Source organism: Protopterus annectens, chromosome 10.part0, assembly GCF_019279795.1.
Source record: "Protopterus annectens isolate FY-2018-M chromosome 10.part0, PAN1.0, whole genome shotgun sequence".
Taxonomy (NCBI): domain Eukaryota; kingdom Metazoa; phylum Chordata; order Ceratodontiformes; family Protopteridae; genus Protopterus; species Protopterus annectens.
The window spans coordinates 1,239,764,721-1,239,784,747 of NC_056744.1; the positions used below are offsets into that span (position 1 = coordinate 1,239,764,721).

General features: G+C 38.2%; 1 protein-coding gene across 1 annotated transcript in view; it reads right to left on the reverse strand.

Annotated features, from left to right (window-relative positions):
• CC2D1B (coiled-coil and C2 domain containing 1B) overlaps positions 1-20,027 on the reverse strand; it is a 2,494,855-nt gene that overhangs the window by 537,010 nt on the left and 1,937,818 nt on the right. Inside the window, exon 17 of the mRNA XM_044085963.1 lies at positions 7,227-7,343. Within this exon, the coding sequence (XP_043941898.1) occupies positions 7,227-7,343 (117 nt within the window). The remainder of the gene's footprint in view (positions 1-7,226; positions 7,344-20,027) is intronic.

Consider the following 20,027-nt stretch of genomic DNA (forward strand, 5'->3'; position numbering starts at 1 on the left):
TTAAGTCAGCGAAATGGCATTACAGCAAATGCCATTTCGCTGACACACAGAGAACGAAAGCTGACAACAGCGGAAGCTCAGGTCAGGGATTTTTTTTCCCAGAGAAAAAAATCGCTTGGCTTGAGCCATGACATTGTCTTGTACACCACTGTAGTGCGATCTCAGAGTTGGTATATTTAGTTGGGGGGGGCCCACTCTGCAATGTTTTAAGTGGTGTGTTGTGCTTTGTTGGTCTACCGATTTTTTTTCCTAGGAATAAAACGTGACCTGGGGTTTCGCTGTTGTCAGCTTTCACTGAATATGTGTCGGCAAAATGGCATTCGCTGCAATGTTTCACTTAATACAGACCCGGCACGGGATTAAAAAAAAAAAATGTTTAAGGGTAACAGCAAATGGAAGCTGGCTGTACTGCACTGACAGACTAAACAGACAGTTTAGTCTTCTTTCTTTCTACAGTTGTATAGAAATAATTGTGTGCAAAAATATATCCTAGATTTACAAAAACAGGAACAAGGCAATGTGCAAAAGAACACCGTTAAACTTAATTACCACAACATTAGGCAGAAAGGTAAGCAAATCACTTCTAATCGATTACTTAAAGACGTGTACAGGTACAGTTAAAAACTGACATGAATTTTCCCAAGTCAAGTTATGTATGAACTCCTGCTGGCCACTAATCTCGATTTGGCAGAAACCGTCAGTGCAGAGTCTCATTAGTCACGTTCAACTTTTTGAAAAGACAGGACTGAAATTCCATCTAGATCTAAGAAAAGAGTGTTGCATCCCTAGAGGGATTTTCACAAATATTTGTAGATTAGGTTTTACCTCCAATATAGGGTTGCATGTTATGAGAAATTCCTGGGCTACATCACACAATATAAAGCAACTCCAGCTACAAGAACCATTAGACAGTTACTCTCATCATCAATAAAAACATTCTATTAAGTTGTCCCAATGAAATCACCACATCTTGTATGGACATACATGCAAATATATCACACACAAATATATATATATATGTATGTTCATAGTAGAACAACTTAAGAGCTCACACAAGCCTAGGCAATATAACCTGATTTTACCCAAAATACAGCCCCTAAGGGCAGGAGGATGGCATGGAATTGTGCCTGTGCACTGAGTATATACATAGACATGCACATGTATATATCTATGTGTGTGTGTGTGTGTGTGTGTGTGTGTGTGTGTGTGTGTGTGTGTGTGTGTGTGTACAGTGGATATAAAAAGTGTACACACCCCTGTTAAAAATGCCATGTTTTTGTGATATAAAAAAATGAGTCCGCAATAAATAATTTCAAAACTTTCCCACCTTTAATGTGACCTATAACCTGTACAATTCAATTGAAAAACAAACAAATCTGTTGGGGGGGGGGGGGGGCTATAAAAAATAAAAAAATGTACAATAAGCTGACCTGACGAGGGCTGTACATAACAGATGCCCTCACAATCTGACAGATTTGGAGTGCTTTTGCAAGGAAGAGTGGGACAAATACTGATTGCCAAGTCACGATGTGCCATGCTGATAGACTCCTACCCAAGAAGACTGAATGATGTAATTAAATCAAAAGGTGCTTCAACAAAGTATTAGTTTAAGGGTGTGCACACTTATGCAACCAGCGTATAGTACGTTTTTCATTTTTTATATTTTTTCCCCTAACAGATTTGTTTGTTTTTCAATTGAATTGTACAGGTTAGAGGTCACATTAAAGGTGGGAAAAGTTTTGAAATGATTTATTGTGGTCTCATTTTTTTTCCCAAAAACCTGGCATTTTAACAGGACTGTATACACATTCTATACCCACTGTATGTATGTATATATGCATGTACATATTATATGTATATTAGCGGCGGCTGGTGACTTCAAATTAAAGGAGTGTTGCAGGAGACAGCTGAATGGGTGGGGCCAATGGGAAGGGGTGAGGCCAACTAGAAAGGGGGTGGAGCTATGCTCAAAACAACAACAACTGGAACTTAGTCCAATCAAGACAAAATGAAGTGTAGAAGAAAAAAATATTTCAATGCATTAGCTACATGACAACTTACTTAATATCCAGATGGAAACAGGTTATGAGGCATGAAAAAATAAATGACTTTTTAAATACATTACTGGAATGCCAGTCAAAATCAAGTATAAAAAAATAAACAGCACTCAACTCAAACCAGTACTCCTTGCACTGCAGTTCTAATTATAATTTATATTCAGCTTTATAAAATTACCAAGTAACATGCTGAAAGTAGCAATCTCTGTGATACCCCCACTTGTAAAAATGTTTCTTATCTAAAAAAGACCTACTGCTGACGCAACTATCTACTTGTTTCATGGGGAAGATATGATCAAAGTAAAAAATGAACAGCAAACAAGAAACAAGCTCAAGATAAATTGCTTAAAGGATTCCTGCACAAGTTATGGACCGTACATGATAGACTGGCATTCTGTTTAGTTTACGGGTAAGCCTGCAAAGATGATGATTGCAAGTCTCCAACAAAAGATGACTGCAAGTCTCCAACAAATGTAATGAGCTTCTGAAAATACTGTAATCTGTCCTTTTATTACAAATACTGTCATATGCATTTCAAGACCCAAGGCTTATACATTATCTAGTTATGTAAATATTCTCAGCATGGCAACAATGAAAAGGCTTTCAATGCTGGTAATTCTTTAATAGTATGCTTATTAAAGCTTACTTGCATCTTACAATCTCAGACACGCTTACCTGATGGTCATTAAATCATTGCTACTTAAACAGAGCATCAGGGCACTGTGACAGCATGCATTTCCTGAATAATAAGAAGCATAAATCAATAGTATAAAAATATGACAGAAAACCAGAACATTATGCAAAATCAAGACAGATGAAAAGCCACAGTCATACTTGTGGTCTTACCTTGGATGGGGGAATAATCTGCACACTTACACTGTATAACTGCTCCTTGCCTTCCTTGGACACATCCAGAGCCACTACAATGGGGAGTGGGGTGCAACAAGTATGTCACAATTTGAAATGTCTCTGGCTGACAGTGATGGCTCTGACACTCATACCTCTCAACTTCATAGCAAGAAAGCTGGACAAAGCCATACATATAACCAGAGGTGGGACACAGGCCCAAAAATAAGGATAATTTTTAAATATTGCTCTTATTAAATTAGATAATAGAACAGTAGGAGGTCTTGCATTAGTACGAATTTTCTGAAGGGTATGAAATCTGAAACTCAAATATCTGGAATTATTTTCTAACTTCAATCTTTAATGACTTGCCAGTAATTTGCCAGAAAACCACAATTTTATGAAAAACAGACAAAAAATGTGATGCAAAAATATAAAGTTGCCACACAATACAGTTCGGAACCTGTCAAAAAAGGGACACCTTTTTAATATTAACACTGTTAACTTGTGCAGCTAACAAAATAAGAGCATCTACATGCATTTCTGAAATAAAAGTAATGTATAACTCTGATAATTACAGTTATATATAACTGTAAACCTCCACGTTTTCTTCCAAAATTGCCATTTTGAGGAGGGATTATTAGGGAAGAGCAACATTTTGAGCCAAAATTGGGGACAATGGAGAGGTTTGGATATTCCTAATTCTACAAAGCGATTTGCACATACCTCTCAACCTCTTAATGCAGGAAATCTGGACAAGGCCAAATATATTGGGGGAACATACAAACACTACTGAAAATTGCTGTTGTATAAACTTAAGACAGTTGATAGAATAACAGGTCTTGCATTAGCATGCATTTTTCTGAAGGTTATGATGTCTGAAACTCAATGTCTGTCATTTAGTGACTTCATTCCTAAATGATTTGCTAGAAAACCACAAATTTTATGAGGAGCAAACCAAAAATAAGAAGCAAATATCTATTAATTCTGCAAACATATGGACAACTGAGAGTTATAGTTCAACTGGGGCTGTCTGAGTTTGCTACCCCCCCCCCACACAAAATCATAGTCGAATGGAGCCTCCCCCCTGCAGCCATCCCTATGTCCCATTCCTTGGTTATTTTGCCCCATTTACCATAAACACTGTAATGTGCATACTGCTTTACTTCTGCGATGATTTAGATTTCATCTGAAAGTTTTATTTTGCATTTTACAGCACAAACCCTAATAAATATCTGTTAAACAAAGCAATGCAGTCTCACAATGAAAATAGACTTAGCATTAAAACTTCTTTGCCCTTGAAACTCACATGCATTGAAACAGCATTGAAACCCACATTCAAAGAAAATACATTTTGCCAGTGGCAGATAAAGATTAACTCTGGGCTGTTTTCAAAATCATAGGCCCCTTGAACATGAAACATACACATGCTCTTTGATACACCTTCCTGACTGTATTACATTATGTTCCTTGTATAATACAGCTGTTAGAGGGCATTTTAAATTTATTGTTTTGAACATTTTTCCAGTAAACAATGAAACAAAATGCATACACCAATAACAAAACTGCCCAATTCAGAACATTTCCATCATAAAAAGTCTACTCAACCTTCTATAGTCCACCAGTATCAGTAAATATGCACAATCTCTGAAGTAGTAAAATCCACATTAAAGAAATCTGTAACTAATAAAGAGGTTGCTGCTAGCAAACAACTTTATATGTCATTGTTTCATCTACAAATAAAGTGCTTGTTGCCCTTGAAGAATAAATTGCCTATGTTGCATGCATTAAAAAAAATGATAAGCTAGTAATACCACAATAGGGAATGGATAGCAAACTGATAACAGGTTCATAGTTACTAGGTATTTTTGCCAAAAAGGACTGTAGCATCCACCCCCTTTACAACACAGTACAGTATCAGCAATGCATCTACCTACTGTGGGAGTAGAGCCCATAGCCTTCTGCATCAAAAGCAAGTACACTACCTGTTGTGCTATTAACAATGCAAGCAGACTTAGCATTAGCAGCACTAAACTTTTGTTCCCCTGCAGCTCTCAGCTCCTTGTAAAATCTACTCGACACTCAGCTGTATCTCTGAACTTTGCAGCACAAGAAATCTGGAAAAAGCCAACATTTATTGGTGGGGGGGGGGGGGGCGACAAAAGGCCAAAAACCAGGGACACATTTTAAATATTGCTTGTATAATGTTGGAAAGTTGCTAGAATAAAATGCTGTGTTACCACCATACATTTCACTGCCACGTCTTGAACCCAGGGGACCATGTGCAAAACAGTCAGTGCAATATACCACTATGCCAAATCAGCTGTTTTGTGAAAGAGGAAGACGGAAACTTAAATGGCTACCATTTAGTGAATTCAGTTCTCACCATAGCACAGCTGTCAACCTCTTAGCACAAAACACCTGAACAAAGCCAATAATGGGTGAATACAGCCCCCAAACATTCAGTGAATTCAGTTCTCACCATAGTTCTCAACCTCTTAACAAAAAACACCCGGACAAAGCCAGTAATGGGGGAATACAGCCCCCAGACATATTCAGTGAATTCAGTTCTTACCATAGCTCTCAACCTTAGCACAAAACCTGGATGAAGCCAATAATGGGAGAATAAAGTCCCAAAAATAGGGACAATTTTCAAATATCCATCTTATACACTTAGAAAATTGTTAGAATAAAAGCTTTTGTGTTACCATGCACTTTCTGAAGAATATGAAGTCTGATATTCAAATGCGTGTCATTTTTAACATTTGTTAACCAGGAAAGTCTGACTTGGAACAAAAGCTAATTTTTAGCAGAGGCCCAGGGAGAAACACTCCAGACAGACATGTCTTTGTAAGATGGGAGGACACTAGAAGAAACAAAAACAGGGAGGGCATACAGACTCCACACAGAAGGTAAGGCACCAAACCAGAGAACATGTAGCTGTCAGGCAACAATGCTACCACTGCACCAATGCACTACTGGCTTTGCAGGGACACAAAAATACAGAAACCACTGATTTTATTAGGAACAGAACAAGTTTAAGGGAAAAATCTGCAACATTTTTACAAATGGTGGTGGGTATGGAATTCAGGCTCTTGCCACCTGGGCCCAAGGTACAGGGTTCAAGCCTTATTCTCTATCCACCACCATGCAGGCATTTGACTATTCTTCTATAACTTCTTAGTGGCAGTTAGTTCTACAGAATAAAGTTTTACCAACATTTTGATGCCCCACAAATTATCCAGAAATATCTGTCTCAATGTGACCAGTTTACTTTGTAGTCGTACAGATGATGAACTAGTCAATTGGGAACACATATTCTGGGCATGTAGTTAGTTATGACAATCCTGAGATAGAATAGAAAGTATCATGCAAACTCATATGGTGGCCATACTTTAGCTGTCAGGACACTTGATGCATTGTATATTACCCATCCTTCCCAAAGTGCACAACAGAGGCTTTTAGTAGGTTTAGTTCTTCTTGATTATAGAGCAAAAATGTACTGTATGTTTAAGGAAATTCCTCATTCATCCCTCTGTAGTTCTGTGGAAACAGAACTACATACAGCATAATAAATTATCAGAATGGGGTCTTAAGAACAAGCTCCATGTTTTAACACAGCCCTATACTACGTGCAAACTAGTTTTAGAGCAAGATGAGTCAAATTCAGCAATGGGCTAGAATGAAAAGGTCAGTCTAAGACAAAAGCAAGTGACAGTTTTCCACTTGAATTGCTGACATACAGCTTAGCAAGCAAAAATAGTTCATGTTACTCATGTCAAAATCTGTTCTTTTTGTGATATATGTTGTTATTCTGTCAGGAAAAGTACAACAGCTACCACAGAATCTAATGAAGAATATTTGGTACTCTGGCAGACACTGCAAATTTTGTATAGGTTACTTTACAGATGACAATATCAAGCACTCAAGGAGTAAATAGATCTTCAAATGTTGTTTATGTTTATAAAATGAACATAGTTGCAATCCAGGTAATGAAGAGCTCTGTCAGGAGTGATTTGTGCCAGGTCAGTATGACAGAGATGACTTAGAAAAAAATGCCCTTGCAAGTATGTGTTTTGCTGAGGTCATGTGCTTCACTAGGGCCCATTTCCATCCCCTTCCCTAGTTACTCTGCCCTAACCCTACCCACTCTTTGTTTCTAAATGAATAAGAAGTTAAACAAAACAGTTATTAGCATGGAGAAAAAGAATGCAAGTCTTCTGAAAACTAAATGATTATATGACATTAACAGACAAATAAAAATATGGCATGCTTTAAAGAAAGAAAATTCCATGCTGTCATAAGCATTCCCTTAGACATTACCTTACAGTTTTAAATTTCCAATCCTCAAAATGATACTTAGGAGGCTCTGTGCCTTGAGCTTGGGCTAATTTCAATATTTCCGTGTTCTTTTTACATTCATCAGCCATCTTCTCAAACCTGTGGTTGAAATCAAAATTATAAACACATTACCCCAAAATGTCTCTCAGTAATCTTATCATTTTTATATGAAGGGAGTGCTGTTATCTTTTTTCCCAACAAAATACAAGTTTTGGGGCCCTCTGGTTTGCTTCAGTTTAATATGCTTTTTTGACAATTTTCTTAGCATATTTTATACATTTAAAATAACTAAGTGCTTGACAGATTTTAAAACAAGCAAATTGTGTCATTGCCAACTGTAACAACCAACTTTTTTACCATGACAAAGACAGGCCAGAATTCCTCCATCACATTGCTCAGTAAATCTATATCATCCTCCTCTTATCAGGCACCAACTGTGACTATCACTTTGTATGAAAAAATAAGAATGCCTGCTTTTGTTTTTATTTTAGATGAGGTTATGTACAAAACAATGACCTACAATCCTACAGAACAAAGGAAGAAGCAGTGTATTCAAAAATACATTTCAAGTCTAAGATTGTATTTAAAGTCCATGAACTTGTCAAGAAAGATCATCCTCATGCAACTGAATAGCATAATGAGGCACTCACTTTGCCCCAATCTCATACAACATTCAAAAGGGTTACAGGATCAATCACAAACCTCAGACAGTTGAAGATGTGATAGATAAAACATCACACAACTCTTTCCCAGATGCTCTCCAGCCAAAGCACTGAATAACAGAAACCAAGAGCATGCTTGCCTACAAAGCAGACCTCTCATTTGCACTGCTTTTTTAGTAAAATCCAGTTTTTAGCCATAATCTACTTGCCTTTCAAAAACACTGACTTCCCCACTTACACACATAATTTCTGTGAGCTACCACAGCTTTTTATGACTTTTTATTTACATGGAACATGAACTCGTCATCATGGAAGATGTTACTTAAGCCAGCTAACAAATCATGGAGGGAACGAGAACCTGCTGAGAAAAGAAAGCACACAAGAGTCTTTAAATCACACAGACAGTGGAGAAATACATCTACTGTGTGTCATTAACTAAAAGAATACAGTGTCATTCAATATTTTTAAAGCATTTTCAGACTCGGAAAGAAGCAGTGAATGCCAACTAGCTTCATTGTGCAGTTTTTTTTCTAAAATAAATTTAACCGCGGTCAGCCACAGACATCAGGAAAGAAAGAAACCAAGATTGTAAAATGTCTTCCTCACAAAAAAACACTTGAAGCAAGCAGTGTGTGAACCTAAAAGATGACTAACAGCCTTGATCTGCTTTGTAGAGTTTTCCTTGTTCAGAGCTATAATAGGACTGCCTAGTTTTCTCTTCGTATCTGTTTCCCTGAAAACACATCAAAGCCCCACTAACAGTAAAACCAAAGCTGCACTGTTGCCAGCAATAAACCAGCTTCATTGTTTCAAATTTGTCAGAGACAGAAGACCACTTCATAATGCTACTTTCAAACTTCAAAGGTATTATTTAAGTACTGTAAGACTATGAACTACAACTTCTCAGATCTGTTTTATCTAAGCATGCAATTACATTTGATGTACATCCAATAATCAGCCTCTCTGGATGGTTTTATTTTGCTTGCTTTTTTGTTAATCTAGTAAAGACAAGATACCAGCTTGTTGAAAGACACAAACACACACACACACACACACACACACACACACACACACACACACCGTTACACTTCTGTGCCAACAGTGGTTATTGCTTCCTTAATATAATGTGCACATTGATTTGTGGTTAGGAATGACTTTTGAAGATTTTTTTTCAATTTTGTTTTTTTGCAAATGTAGGTTTTCTGTTTAGGAGGATGTGGGCAGAAAATAGTGGTGGTGAACTGGTGTTGTGTTTATTACTTCAGTAGCCACTCTGACAGATACTTCACTCACTATGGCTGTCAATCTACTTTGTTTACTAACTGCTACAACAGCCATTCAATGTGACACTGTCCAATCAGTTTTCATGCTTTTTTTAGTATCTATAAGTTTCTACTGCATGAAGCGAATCCACCATATAGTCTTAATCATACAGTAAAATTTTATGCAGTACTGATATTTCTGTAGCCTTCCACATGGTTTATATATTTTATTTTTACAAGACTTCTTTCAAACAGTGTGGATGTTGCCCACTAACAAGATAAAATTTTGCACTTCAGTTTCATTTCATTCAGAGCTGTTATCATTAGCTGATTGTGTGTGTGTCCAGAATTCAAATGTAATTTTCTAAGTTATTATTTAAAACAAGTTCCAGGAGATGGAGTTGCAGGATACTTTCCTTAATTTTTACTTGAAGATTACAACTATTACTGCACTGAAGATTAAAAGAATAAAATGCAAAAATGTCTAGAAATGCAGTTAACCATTCAACGAACATTTAATTTCTGTGTTTGCAAGGGAAAAAAATTCTAGTGTGGGAGAAATCCCATATGAATGCATGGTGAATGGTAGATGCAGCAGAGAGACTGAACTGAAAAGCTGAGAACTCATGGTTGTAATGAGAAATTGTGCAAACTAACTTACCATAACAACTGATTTTTGAATACATCACTGCTGCAGTAGCCATAACGTAGCTCTCCAAGAATCAGGCATCTAAACAAAGCTTTGAATGCCTTCACTGAGCATATGCTGGTATAAGAGGGATATACTGGCATGTCAAAAGTCCAATCTTTCTTATCCAAAATAGGTGACACTAAAGCCTAAAGCTCTAACAATGTCATATCAGAAAAACAAAAGTTATGTACTCACAATAATGATGTATCTATGTTAAACATTTTCATTCTTCCTCAACTGATGGGTCTTGGATCACACATCAGATCCAAATCGACTGCTTTTACCAGGGTCTATATCAATACATCAACAGCTAAAAACACTGAACACCCTTACCTCAACACTGCTTAACCGAAAGCAGGAAATGCTGAATGGGCAGAACAGTGATTTTTTTTTCCCAGGGAAAAAAATTGCTGGTCCAAAAAAATAAACAAAATAAAGTGGGGGGCTTTGCCCCCCCACCCCCTTACTTAAATATACCTACTCCGAGATCGCACTATAGTGGAGGAAATGGCAAACTCTGGACAATGGCCCAGCAATTTTTTCCCCTGGGAAAAAAAAATCTCCGTTCTGGCCGTTCAACATTTCCTGCTTTCGGTTAAACAGTCTCGAGGTAAGGGTGTTTGGAGTTTTTAGCTGTCGGTCTTCTGATCTAGACCCTTTTACCAGACTCACGGATCTTGCTCTCAAACTCCTCCTTTTACTCATAATGCCCCACTCTCCTGGTTTACCTCAGATTGAGTCTGCTGTGCCACAGTGATATATTATCTGACAATGTAGTACAAAGGGAACAAGATAAAGACTTAAAGAAAGGCTGGAACTCAAAGCAGGGAACAGATGAGTTCCCAAAAAGACATCCCTTAGGCCACACTACGACAGAGGGAAGGAGGCTGGAGGGTGAGGAGAGGAGGAAGAATGAAAATGGACAACACAGATGCAATGTTATGGTGGGGTACATAGCTTTTGTATCTAAATGATATTTCATTCATTTCTCAACTTTTGGGACAGAGTCCGCCAACTAGATGAACCTTGGTGGTCCTCATGTAAGGATATTCTGGAATACAGTGCAACCAAGTACTGCCCTACTTCTGGATAGTATGTCTAACTTGTAATGAGCAATAATGTTAAGAGCACTGGAACAAGTGGCAGCTTCACAAATATCATCTATGGAAGCTTGTGATCAGAAAGCCGATGAGGTGGCTACCGACTTTGTGGATTGTGCTTTGAGGGGCTTTGGTAAAATTGTATATCCTTTGTCAGTAAAGAAAGAGGTTCAATCAGTTAACCATATGACTTTACCCAATTTGTTCTTGGAAAAAGACAAACAATTGTTCAGATTTTCTCAGATTCATTGTTCTGTGTAAATAAAACCTCAGTTGTCTATGTACATCAGAAAACAAAGCATATACTCACTTTTGTTTGAGAAATTAGGGCAGAACACAGGAAACTGATGACCTGATTTAAGTTGGAGCCAGAAGCTACCTTAAGTAGAAAGGAAGGGTTTGTGCATAACGAGACTCTGTCTTTACGAAAGACCAAGTACACAGGTCTTGCAGAAAAGGCTTGGAGTTTAGATACTCATTTAACAACCAGAAAAATTGTTTTCCAGGACAAAGACTTAAGATCAATTTTAGAGGAATCTGCTTTTAGGAGGGTAGGGGACTCAGAGTCAGGAGAGACAGAATCTGCACTGAAAGTATCCTCCGGGGCTCAATGAACAGTAAGGATGCCAACTGGCTTTGAGAAATCCATACTAAGTAGCTCATATAACCTTTTTGAGATTCAGATACCTCTACATTCCCACTTAAAGAAACCTTTTACTTTGGAGATAATATCTCTAGAAGATATTTGTTCATTGGGAGGATATGAGGAAAAAGTGTCCTCAGATTCAAATTCACAGGGAACAGGGGAAGGAAATGGAGAGGTATAGTTCTTCCTTCCACATCAGAATAACATGGAAAATACAGCTGTGTAAGTAAAATTGCTATAACAGTAGACGTTTGAATAGATTACTGCTACAGTAGCCTCTGCTATATGGGGCACCCTGACATGGATTCAACCAGCCAGCAAGCTTCTAAAGCTTTAAGACACCTTCCACACTCCCCAGTCACTGCAATGCACTGCACTGGGGGACACACAATAAAATCAGTGACTAGGACATCAAAACTTCAGAGCTTACTTGCCTCTGAAGAAAGTGGCTAGAGCCTTGATAAGTAGATAACATACTAATAAAAATGTCACATCCTTCTGGTCAAGAAGGTGACTGAGTAAGCACTTAGACTTCAGTCTCTCCTCCACTGATTACCTAAGGGTACAGTAGGTAAAATTGCCTTTTTATTAATAAAGTGATTAGCTGATAAGCCTAAGAGGAAGAGAGGAAGACATTTTTTAAAAAAGTTGAAAGTTTGACTTTCTGATGCTGCTGACACTCCACAAGAGAGTGATCGATTGACTAAACTGACTTCTAGCCTTTAGCAAGCACCCAAAGTTCTGAAGCAGATGAAAAAAACTTTTCGTCCATGACTGGACTGCAGCAGATAATGGAGAAAGTACACACTATTAACATCAAAATCACCTCGTACATGGACAGCGTAGATGTGAAGTTCTCTGATATTGAGTAGGTCCTATCAGCACATTCTGATCAGCTTGCTTGGGTGGCTGCCAAGATGACAGACAAAGCAAAGAATGGAGGCAACAGAATCAAAACTGGAACAAGTAGAAGCTAAGTTAATTGATTTAAAAGTCAGGGGGCCTCAGAAAGAATCTAAGATTTACAGGGATTCCCAGGTGAGAAGAGTGGATGGACTGCATTCTCTGTATCAGAAAACAGCTCACTCTCTGGACTGATCTACCAGTATCAGATCTACGTATCAACAATATGTTTACTCAGCACCTTCGGGCCAGGATGCAAAGGCTGAAACTAGTTATGACTTGAATCTTATGCACTAAAGGACAGACTTTTATGTATTCTTTGAACCCCAGGAGAGGAGATCAAACTGGGAAATTCTAGGTCTTGTGTGATCACAACTACTTAGCAGACACTAGAATGAAACAGGTTGCCCTCTAACCCCTGACTAAACTAAGCAGACAAGCTCTCTGTTGGTTTAAATTACTATGCCCTGCCTCTCTGTCAGTCCATTTGCCATATGGTACTAACACCTTTACGACTGCAGAGGAAACAGTCAATAAACTGACTCAGGCAGCTCTTTCTCCTGATTTAGCGTTCGGTGCACAGACTACAGTCAATTCTCAGTCACAGCAAAGAATGGAGGGCCATTTATGGCAAAGTGGAACCAAGCCTGTGCTCAAATGGACTGGAAGCTGGGTTCTGGCAGAACGTCCTCTGCATTTATATAATGCAGCTCTTGACTTTTATGGTATAATATAGGAGTAGAGCTCCAAACAGGATCTATGGCTACTTAAAACAGTTACATTAATACTTTTGCATTGTTGACTTTGTCACAGGCAGACAAAGCCTTAGGGAGGCTTGTCTTGTACACTTTATTTTCTGATTGGGACATGAAGGGGGGGGGGTTGTTTTAAAATTATCACAACTCTAGGTTTTCACTGAAATAAAGATAGTGAAATTACCACTGGAAATTTTTTTTTTTTTTGTTTGACTGATATGGGCTATACATGTCTGGGAAGGGGAGGGGAGCTGATAAAGGAATGTTTTAATGAAAGCACTGATTTGCTTACTCTCTTGATATACCAATTGAGACCATCCTTTCCACCATTCTTAAAAGAGGTATCTTACCTCCCCATGTTTGCCTACACTGATTTTTTTGTATATAAATAATTAAAAAAAATTATTTGTTTGGTGTTGAAATTTTCTACAATAGTTATAACTTTTAAAATAGTACTAAAAATTACAATGCTGCTTCCTAGATGTGTACAGGTGAGGGTTTTCTAGGTTTTCAGTAACTCCTGATGCTAGATTTAATATTGATCAGACATTTTAAGAGCTTATTGTTACATCTGAAGATATTTTTAGTTCACCTGGGATTTGGACAGACCACATTGACTTTGATGGACTATGACTTTTCAGACAGCCAACAAGGGGATATTCAGAAGAAATAGATACTTAGTTAGAAATTGGCATGTATACCATTCTCTCATGAAATGACAGTGGGGTAGTAAACCCAGTAAAGCAGGCCAAGGCATATCAGCTGCTCAAACACATCTCCCTTTTGATGATTTTGTTGCAGGAAATTTACCTGAATAGGATTGAGCATGTAAGATTATCCAAAATGGGCTATGCTTCTACTGCTCCAGCAAGTTAGCTGGGGAAGAAGGAAAGGGGTGGCCATTTTGTTCAAGTCAGGGATTCCTTGGGTAACACATGATATTCTCGGAGATGCTAAAGGGAGGTACATTATGATCATGAGTTATATGGCTGGACAAATGGCATCAGTCCTGAATCTATATTGTCCCCAAGGTTCTTCAGCAGAGGGAACTAGACAAGAGATTGGACTGCATTTCTAGAATTTTTGAATATCTGAGGAGGAGACTGGAAAACATTTTCTTTCTTTGGAAGAGGTTTGCTCTGGCCCTACACGATTCCGAATTCCTGTGTAAGAGGAATATCTTCAGCAAACCTGGGTTTACCCCAAGATATTTATACTTTTGCTTTTGTGAATTTAATCTTACTGTATATTTTCATTATGCCTGTGAGTACTTTCCCTTTTCTGTATAGTTCAATCGTGTGATTACTTACCCCTGACACTTTGTATATAATTTTCTATGAACAATATAAACTGTAATTATGCATTTTTTGTTTCTTTGTGAGCTCATGATGTATTACTATGCAATTGTTCAGTATATGACATTTTAGCAGTCCTTAGAACTTGGGGTAAGGTGAAGTGTATCAGTTAATGTGGGAAGAACTCCCATTGTTTAGAAACAGGAATCGAGAATGCATTATCAGAGGCGTGAAGTTTGGAAAGTGAAGTTTGTGTTAAAGGACTGGCATGATTCAGTTTCTGAAGATGGAATGGGGGGGCTTGTCTTACAGGTTAAAGAAAGAACAGTCTATTAATGTAGGAGCTTGAAGAGGTGTGGGCCTAGTAGTATGTCTGCTCTTTGTTTAACTTGGAGTCAGTTTGCTTTTTCTAGAGATATACAGTGGTGTTCACTTCTTGGGGAATGAGTGATAAATCTACAAATTTTGTTTTTAGGGTTTTTTTTCCTAGCAGTTGCACTACTTAACATGCAATGGGAAGTTTATTCCAGAGGTTGAGGAGGTGCTTGTTTATAAGCCTATCCCTACTTTATCTTTTATTTAGCTGCTGGTGAAGATTTAGGTCACTAGCTCTAGTATTAGTGGAGATAATGAACTTGTGGAGAAACAAGAGGTATAGGACAATCACGACTAAAATGGCGAGGTAAGCAAAAAATAAATCCCCCTCAACAGTCTCTAAGACACTGAATAAAGGGATACAGTACCTAGCCTTTCTTTGTAACTCAGGGGCTTTAGGCCTGTAATCTTTTGGGTTTGGTACCTCTGGGGTCTTGCAAATTATTTGACATGTTTAGTGAAATATATCTCAAAGGTGGTGTTGTACTCCATAAATGGCCAAATCAATGCTGAGTATAAGGGAGTGATTACCTCTTTAGACCTTGATAATATTCCTTTGACAATTAGCTGGGCTAAATAGAAATATTTCCTGGCAACCCTTATTACATAATGGTCAAAAGGGTGGGCATTATCATCCTATGTACCTCGGTCCCTAAGTATATTTTCATTTTGTAGACGTGTGTTGTCTAGACATTATGATGCAAGGAGGGGAGGGGTTATCTACCAAATGTGATGATACTACAATTTTTTATAATTTAATTTCAGCTCACTTACAGTACACCAACTGTTTACTAAGGTGAGCTCTTTTGGAAGGGTTTGGGTATCAAAGGCTGACTTAACAACATCCCCCAGTTGCCATTTCTGCAAACTTTGCTACCCAGAGGTCTTGGCTCTCTGGAGATCTGAGATGAAATAGCACAAAGGAGAGGTCTCAGCACCAACCATGAGTGACAACACTGGTCATTTTCATACATTCAAAAGCACCTACAACTCACACTGTGTGGCTTCTGTCTTTCAGCCAATTTACTATCTGACCAGATTTGGTTCTGTTATGAAGGCATTTAGCTTTTTTATGATGCAAAAATATGGAACGGTGTCAAAGGCCTTAATCAGGTCAAGATACACAGCATGCACTGCATAGCTACCATCTATCTTTTTAAAGAAACTTACCAGATAAAACAGACAAGCTATACCTTCACAAAACCAAACTGTTGGGGATCAAGTCCAACAAGATTCTTGACAGCATAGTTTATGAAATCAGTTACATCACATTTCATGGATTTGCAAATGAGGCTTGTAAGGCTGACAGGTCTGTAATTTCCTGGGTCAGTTGTAAGGCCATCCTTATGCAGGGCATCATCCTTGCTGTGAGCCACTCATCTGGGACAAAAACAGCAGCTAAACCGAAGTAAAACAGTTTCCACTTACCCACATATGATTTGCTAGTACAAGGTTTCTTTGCCAAGAAATTGCCTGAAAGGTATTAAAATTCTAACATCTAGGCAATCAAATGAAGAAGTTGAAGGCTGGGATTATGAAACAGTCCCTTTCCTGTCTGTATTTCCATTCTGAGAGGAAGCTTCTGGTAATTAGCTTTTGTCTTTTACAAAAGACTGGAGAACTCCTGTAGCCTAGGTCAAAAGGGAGTCATTGCAATTATGTTTGGGGAGTCCTGCATCTTTGGAATAATTCTGTCTGTCAGAGGAAAGGGTAGAAAAGCATACAGGAACATTCCCACCCATGGGAATGAAAAAGTATCTGTCTTCCAGGACTGACTGCAAGGATTCCAGGAACTGAATTTCTTTAACTGTCTGTTGTGGCTGCAGACAAACAGACCTACTTGAGAAGTTCCTCAAAGATGGATTAATTCTTGGAAGACCACAATCATACAGAATATATTCATAAGGGAGCAGAAAGTATTCTAAGAACTAAGCCAACACAGGGCTGGAGAAAGGAGATTCTGCCGATATGGATGACTGCAATTAGGGATACAGACAATAGGCAAGAGGAGACTGAAACCTATTGGAGAAAACTGGCGAAAGAACCTACATATTGGCAGCAAATAATTAGACAGGAAAAGGTTATAGGAATGGGAAGAGGTCAAGAATTTATTTGAATTACAGCATACAGATTGCCTTCCCTACCAAGGATTGATATCAGAATACAGCAAAGAGAAAAAAAAGGGGGAAGCCTAGGTGAAAGACCAGCACTGGCAGAGATTTTAGTAAAATCTATAACAGAAGCTACTGTTAAAAAAGGAATAATTAGTAGAGTAGAGAAAATATTGTAGGATAACCATAAGAATCAATCAGAGGAGGTCAGAAATGAGTTATGAAATAATAGGCATTGTAAAATTAAGAATTCTGAGATATTCCTAGGAAGAATTTTGAATGTGGTTGGAAAATATCAGAAATTGCTCCTTGTAACATTTAATTTTGCTTTGAGGAAGAAAGGTCATCAGGTCATCATGAGTGCTGTATCCAGAAAACAAATCAGAAACTCTATCCTGTGAGAAAAAAAAAAGTCAGCTTTTTCTTTGTTCACCTAAAATCCCAGTCTGAGAAAAACATTTATCACCCAAACCAGAGACTCTTGACAACCTGTGAAACAATCTGCAAAAATCAGGCAATCACCTACATATGGAAACATGTCAATGTTGCAGGCTAGAGACTGCCTTCCTTATCAAGGATTAATATCAGATTATAGCAAAGAGAAAAATGTGGGGTCCTAAGTGAAAGACCAGCACTGGTAGAGTTTTTAGTAAAATCTATAACAGAAGCTCATGTTAAAAAAGGAATAATTAGTGCAGTATAGAAAATATTGCATGACAACTATAAGAATCAATCAGAAGATGTCAAAAAGGAGTTGTGAAATAACAGAGGTTGTGAAATTAAGAATTCTGAGATATTCCTAGGAAGATGTTTGAATGTGGTTGGAAAATATCAGAAATTACTCCTTGAAACATTTCATTTCGTCTTGAGGAAGAAAGGTCATCATGAGTGTTGTACCCAGAAAACAAATCAGAAACACTATCCTGTGAGAAAAAAAATGTCTGATTTCTCTATCATCACCCAAACCAGAGATTCTTAACATGGGAAGCAATCTGCAAAAATCAGGCAATCATCTAAATATGGAAAAATGTGAATGCCCTGCAACGTGAAATGGGCTATTATTGCAGGAACCAGGCACTGTGCAAACACTCTTGGAGGTGTAGGTAAACCAAATGGCAAAAGAGAAAACTGAACATGTGAACCAGAAGTAGAAAAACACAAAAAGCATCTGAAATCTTTAAGGATTATAATCTCATAAGCATGTTTTGAATCCAAAGTTGCTAGAAAACTGAAAAGTGAAAAGTGAAATGAGAGGTTAATAAAGACTGAGGTGAGTATTTTAAATTTTGGAATCTTGATGTGAAGGTTTAGCAAACTGATGTGAATAAAATCTTCTTCCTCTTAGGCCTGCAAAAACAGGCTCTATAATCCCTAGGACAGCATCTGAACTAGTAAATGAGAGAAAAGAGAGGGCTGACAGGACAGAGGTTGAAGAATCCCACGAAAGTGAGGAAGTGAATGACTTACAGATGTAACCTTTTTGAATGATTCTCAATACACAAAAATCAGACATTATATAATGTCAAATAGGAAAGTGAAGGCCTAAAACTCTGGGATAGCTTTATGGGAATTCCAGGGTGGGGAAGGGGGAAACACGGAGACAAATGGTCAGTTTTCTCTGACAGTTCGTGGCTTTGGGAGGACCCTCCTTTCTTGTTTGAACCTCTCTGTCACTGCTTTTTGAATTTGTGTTTATCTTTGCCTTGCTGAGAAAGCTTCTTCTGCTCCGTGAAAGAGCAGCAAGAACTGAAAGAAAAAAAGAATTTACATCTTACCATAATGTTCCATCTGTGTTGTTGATCTTCATCTGTTCTTGAACTGTGGGTTACGGTTCAGATCGTCGGAACCGATCCGGCCATTATACAGGCCGCATCAGCCAAAAATCTCTCCAGCTGCAAGCCTATCCACAATGCCCCTTCTCCACATTATCTCAGATCGAGTTTGCAAGCAGACAGAAGAAGACTTTGTAAAATATAAGGCAGAAACCTTGTCTAAAGTATCCCTAACTATAAGAACCAGGAAGGATGTCACTCCACCAGAAGTCTAAAGAATGGGGCAGGTGGGGAGGGACACAAGAATAGATGAAGATCGACAACACAGATGGAACGTTATGGGTAAGACATAACTTCTTTATCTGATGTTGTCAATCTTCATCTATTCTTGATTGGTGGGACAGAGTCCCCTGCTACCTTAGATCCTGGGTGGCCCTATGGTAGAATATTCCTGAGGACCATAGAACCAAAGGAGGCTCTCCCCCTAAGACCATATTCAATTTGTAAGGAGTAATAAAGATATGTGGAATAGCCCCGGTTGCAGCTGTGCAAATTTCTGACATGGAAGCTTTGGAATGAAAAACAGCTGACGTCGCCATAGATCTAGTGGAATGTGCCTTGACTGGCATAGGGAGTTTCATCTTAAGTTTCATGTAAATAATTGCCTCTGTACATCCAGAAGGTGTAAGCAGTACTCGCCTGTATTTGAAAATTTTGGGAAGAATACAGGCAAGTCTATGGACTGGTTGATATTGGTCTCTGATATCACTTTACAAAGGAAAGTAGGGTTTGTTCTGAGTGATACTTTGTCCCTCTGGAAAAGTAAATAAGGAGCTTTAGAACTTAAAGCCTGTAATTCAGAGACTCGCCAAAGTGACAGCTGAGAAATAATGTCTTTCAAGAAAGGAATTTTAAATCACAAGTCACTGCAGGTTCAAACGAAGGTGAAGTAAGTGATTGTAATGCAAGAGTCAGGTCCCATGGGGTCTTTAAAAGGGGACTTCAAGCGGATTGTACCCTTAAGAAAAACCTTACAAAGTCTGTGAGAAATTAAGTCCCCAGTACCATTACAGAAATTTGAAATTGCTGCCAAGGTAAGCTTTATAGTAGAAGCAGAAGCTCCTATAATAAATACAGCAGCTAGAAATGCCAGAATGTTCTCTACTGGCACTGAAAAAGGGTCCAGACCATTGTCAGAAGCCCAAATAGAA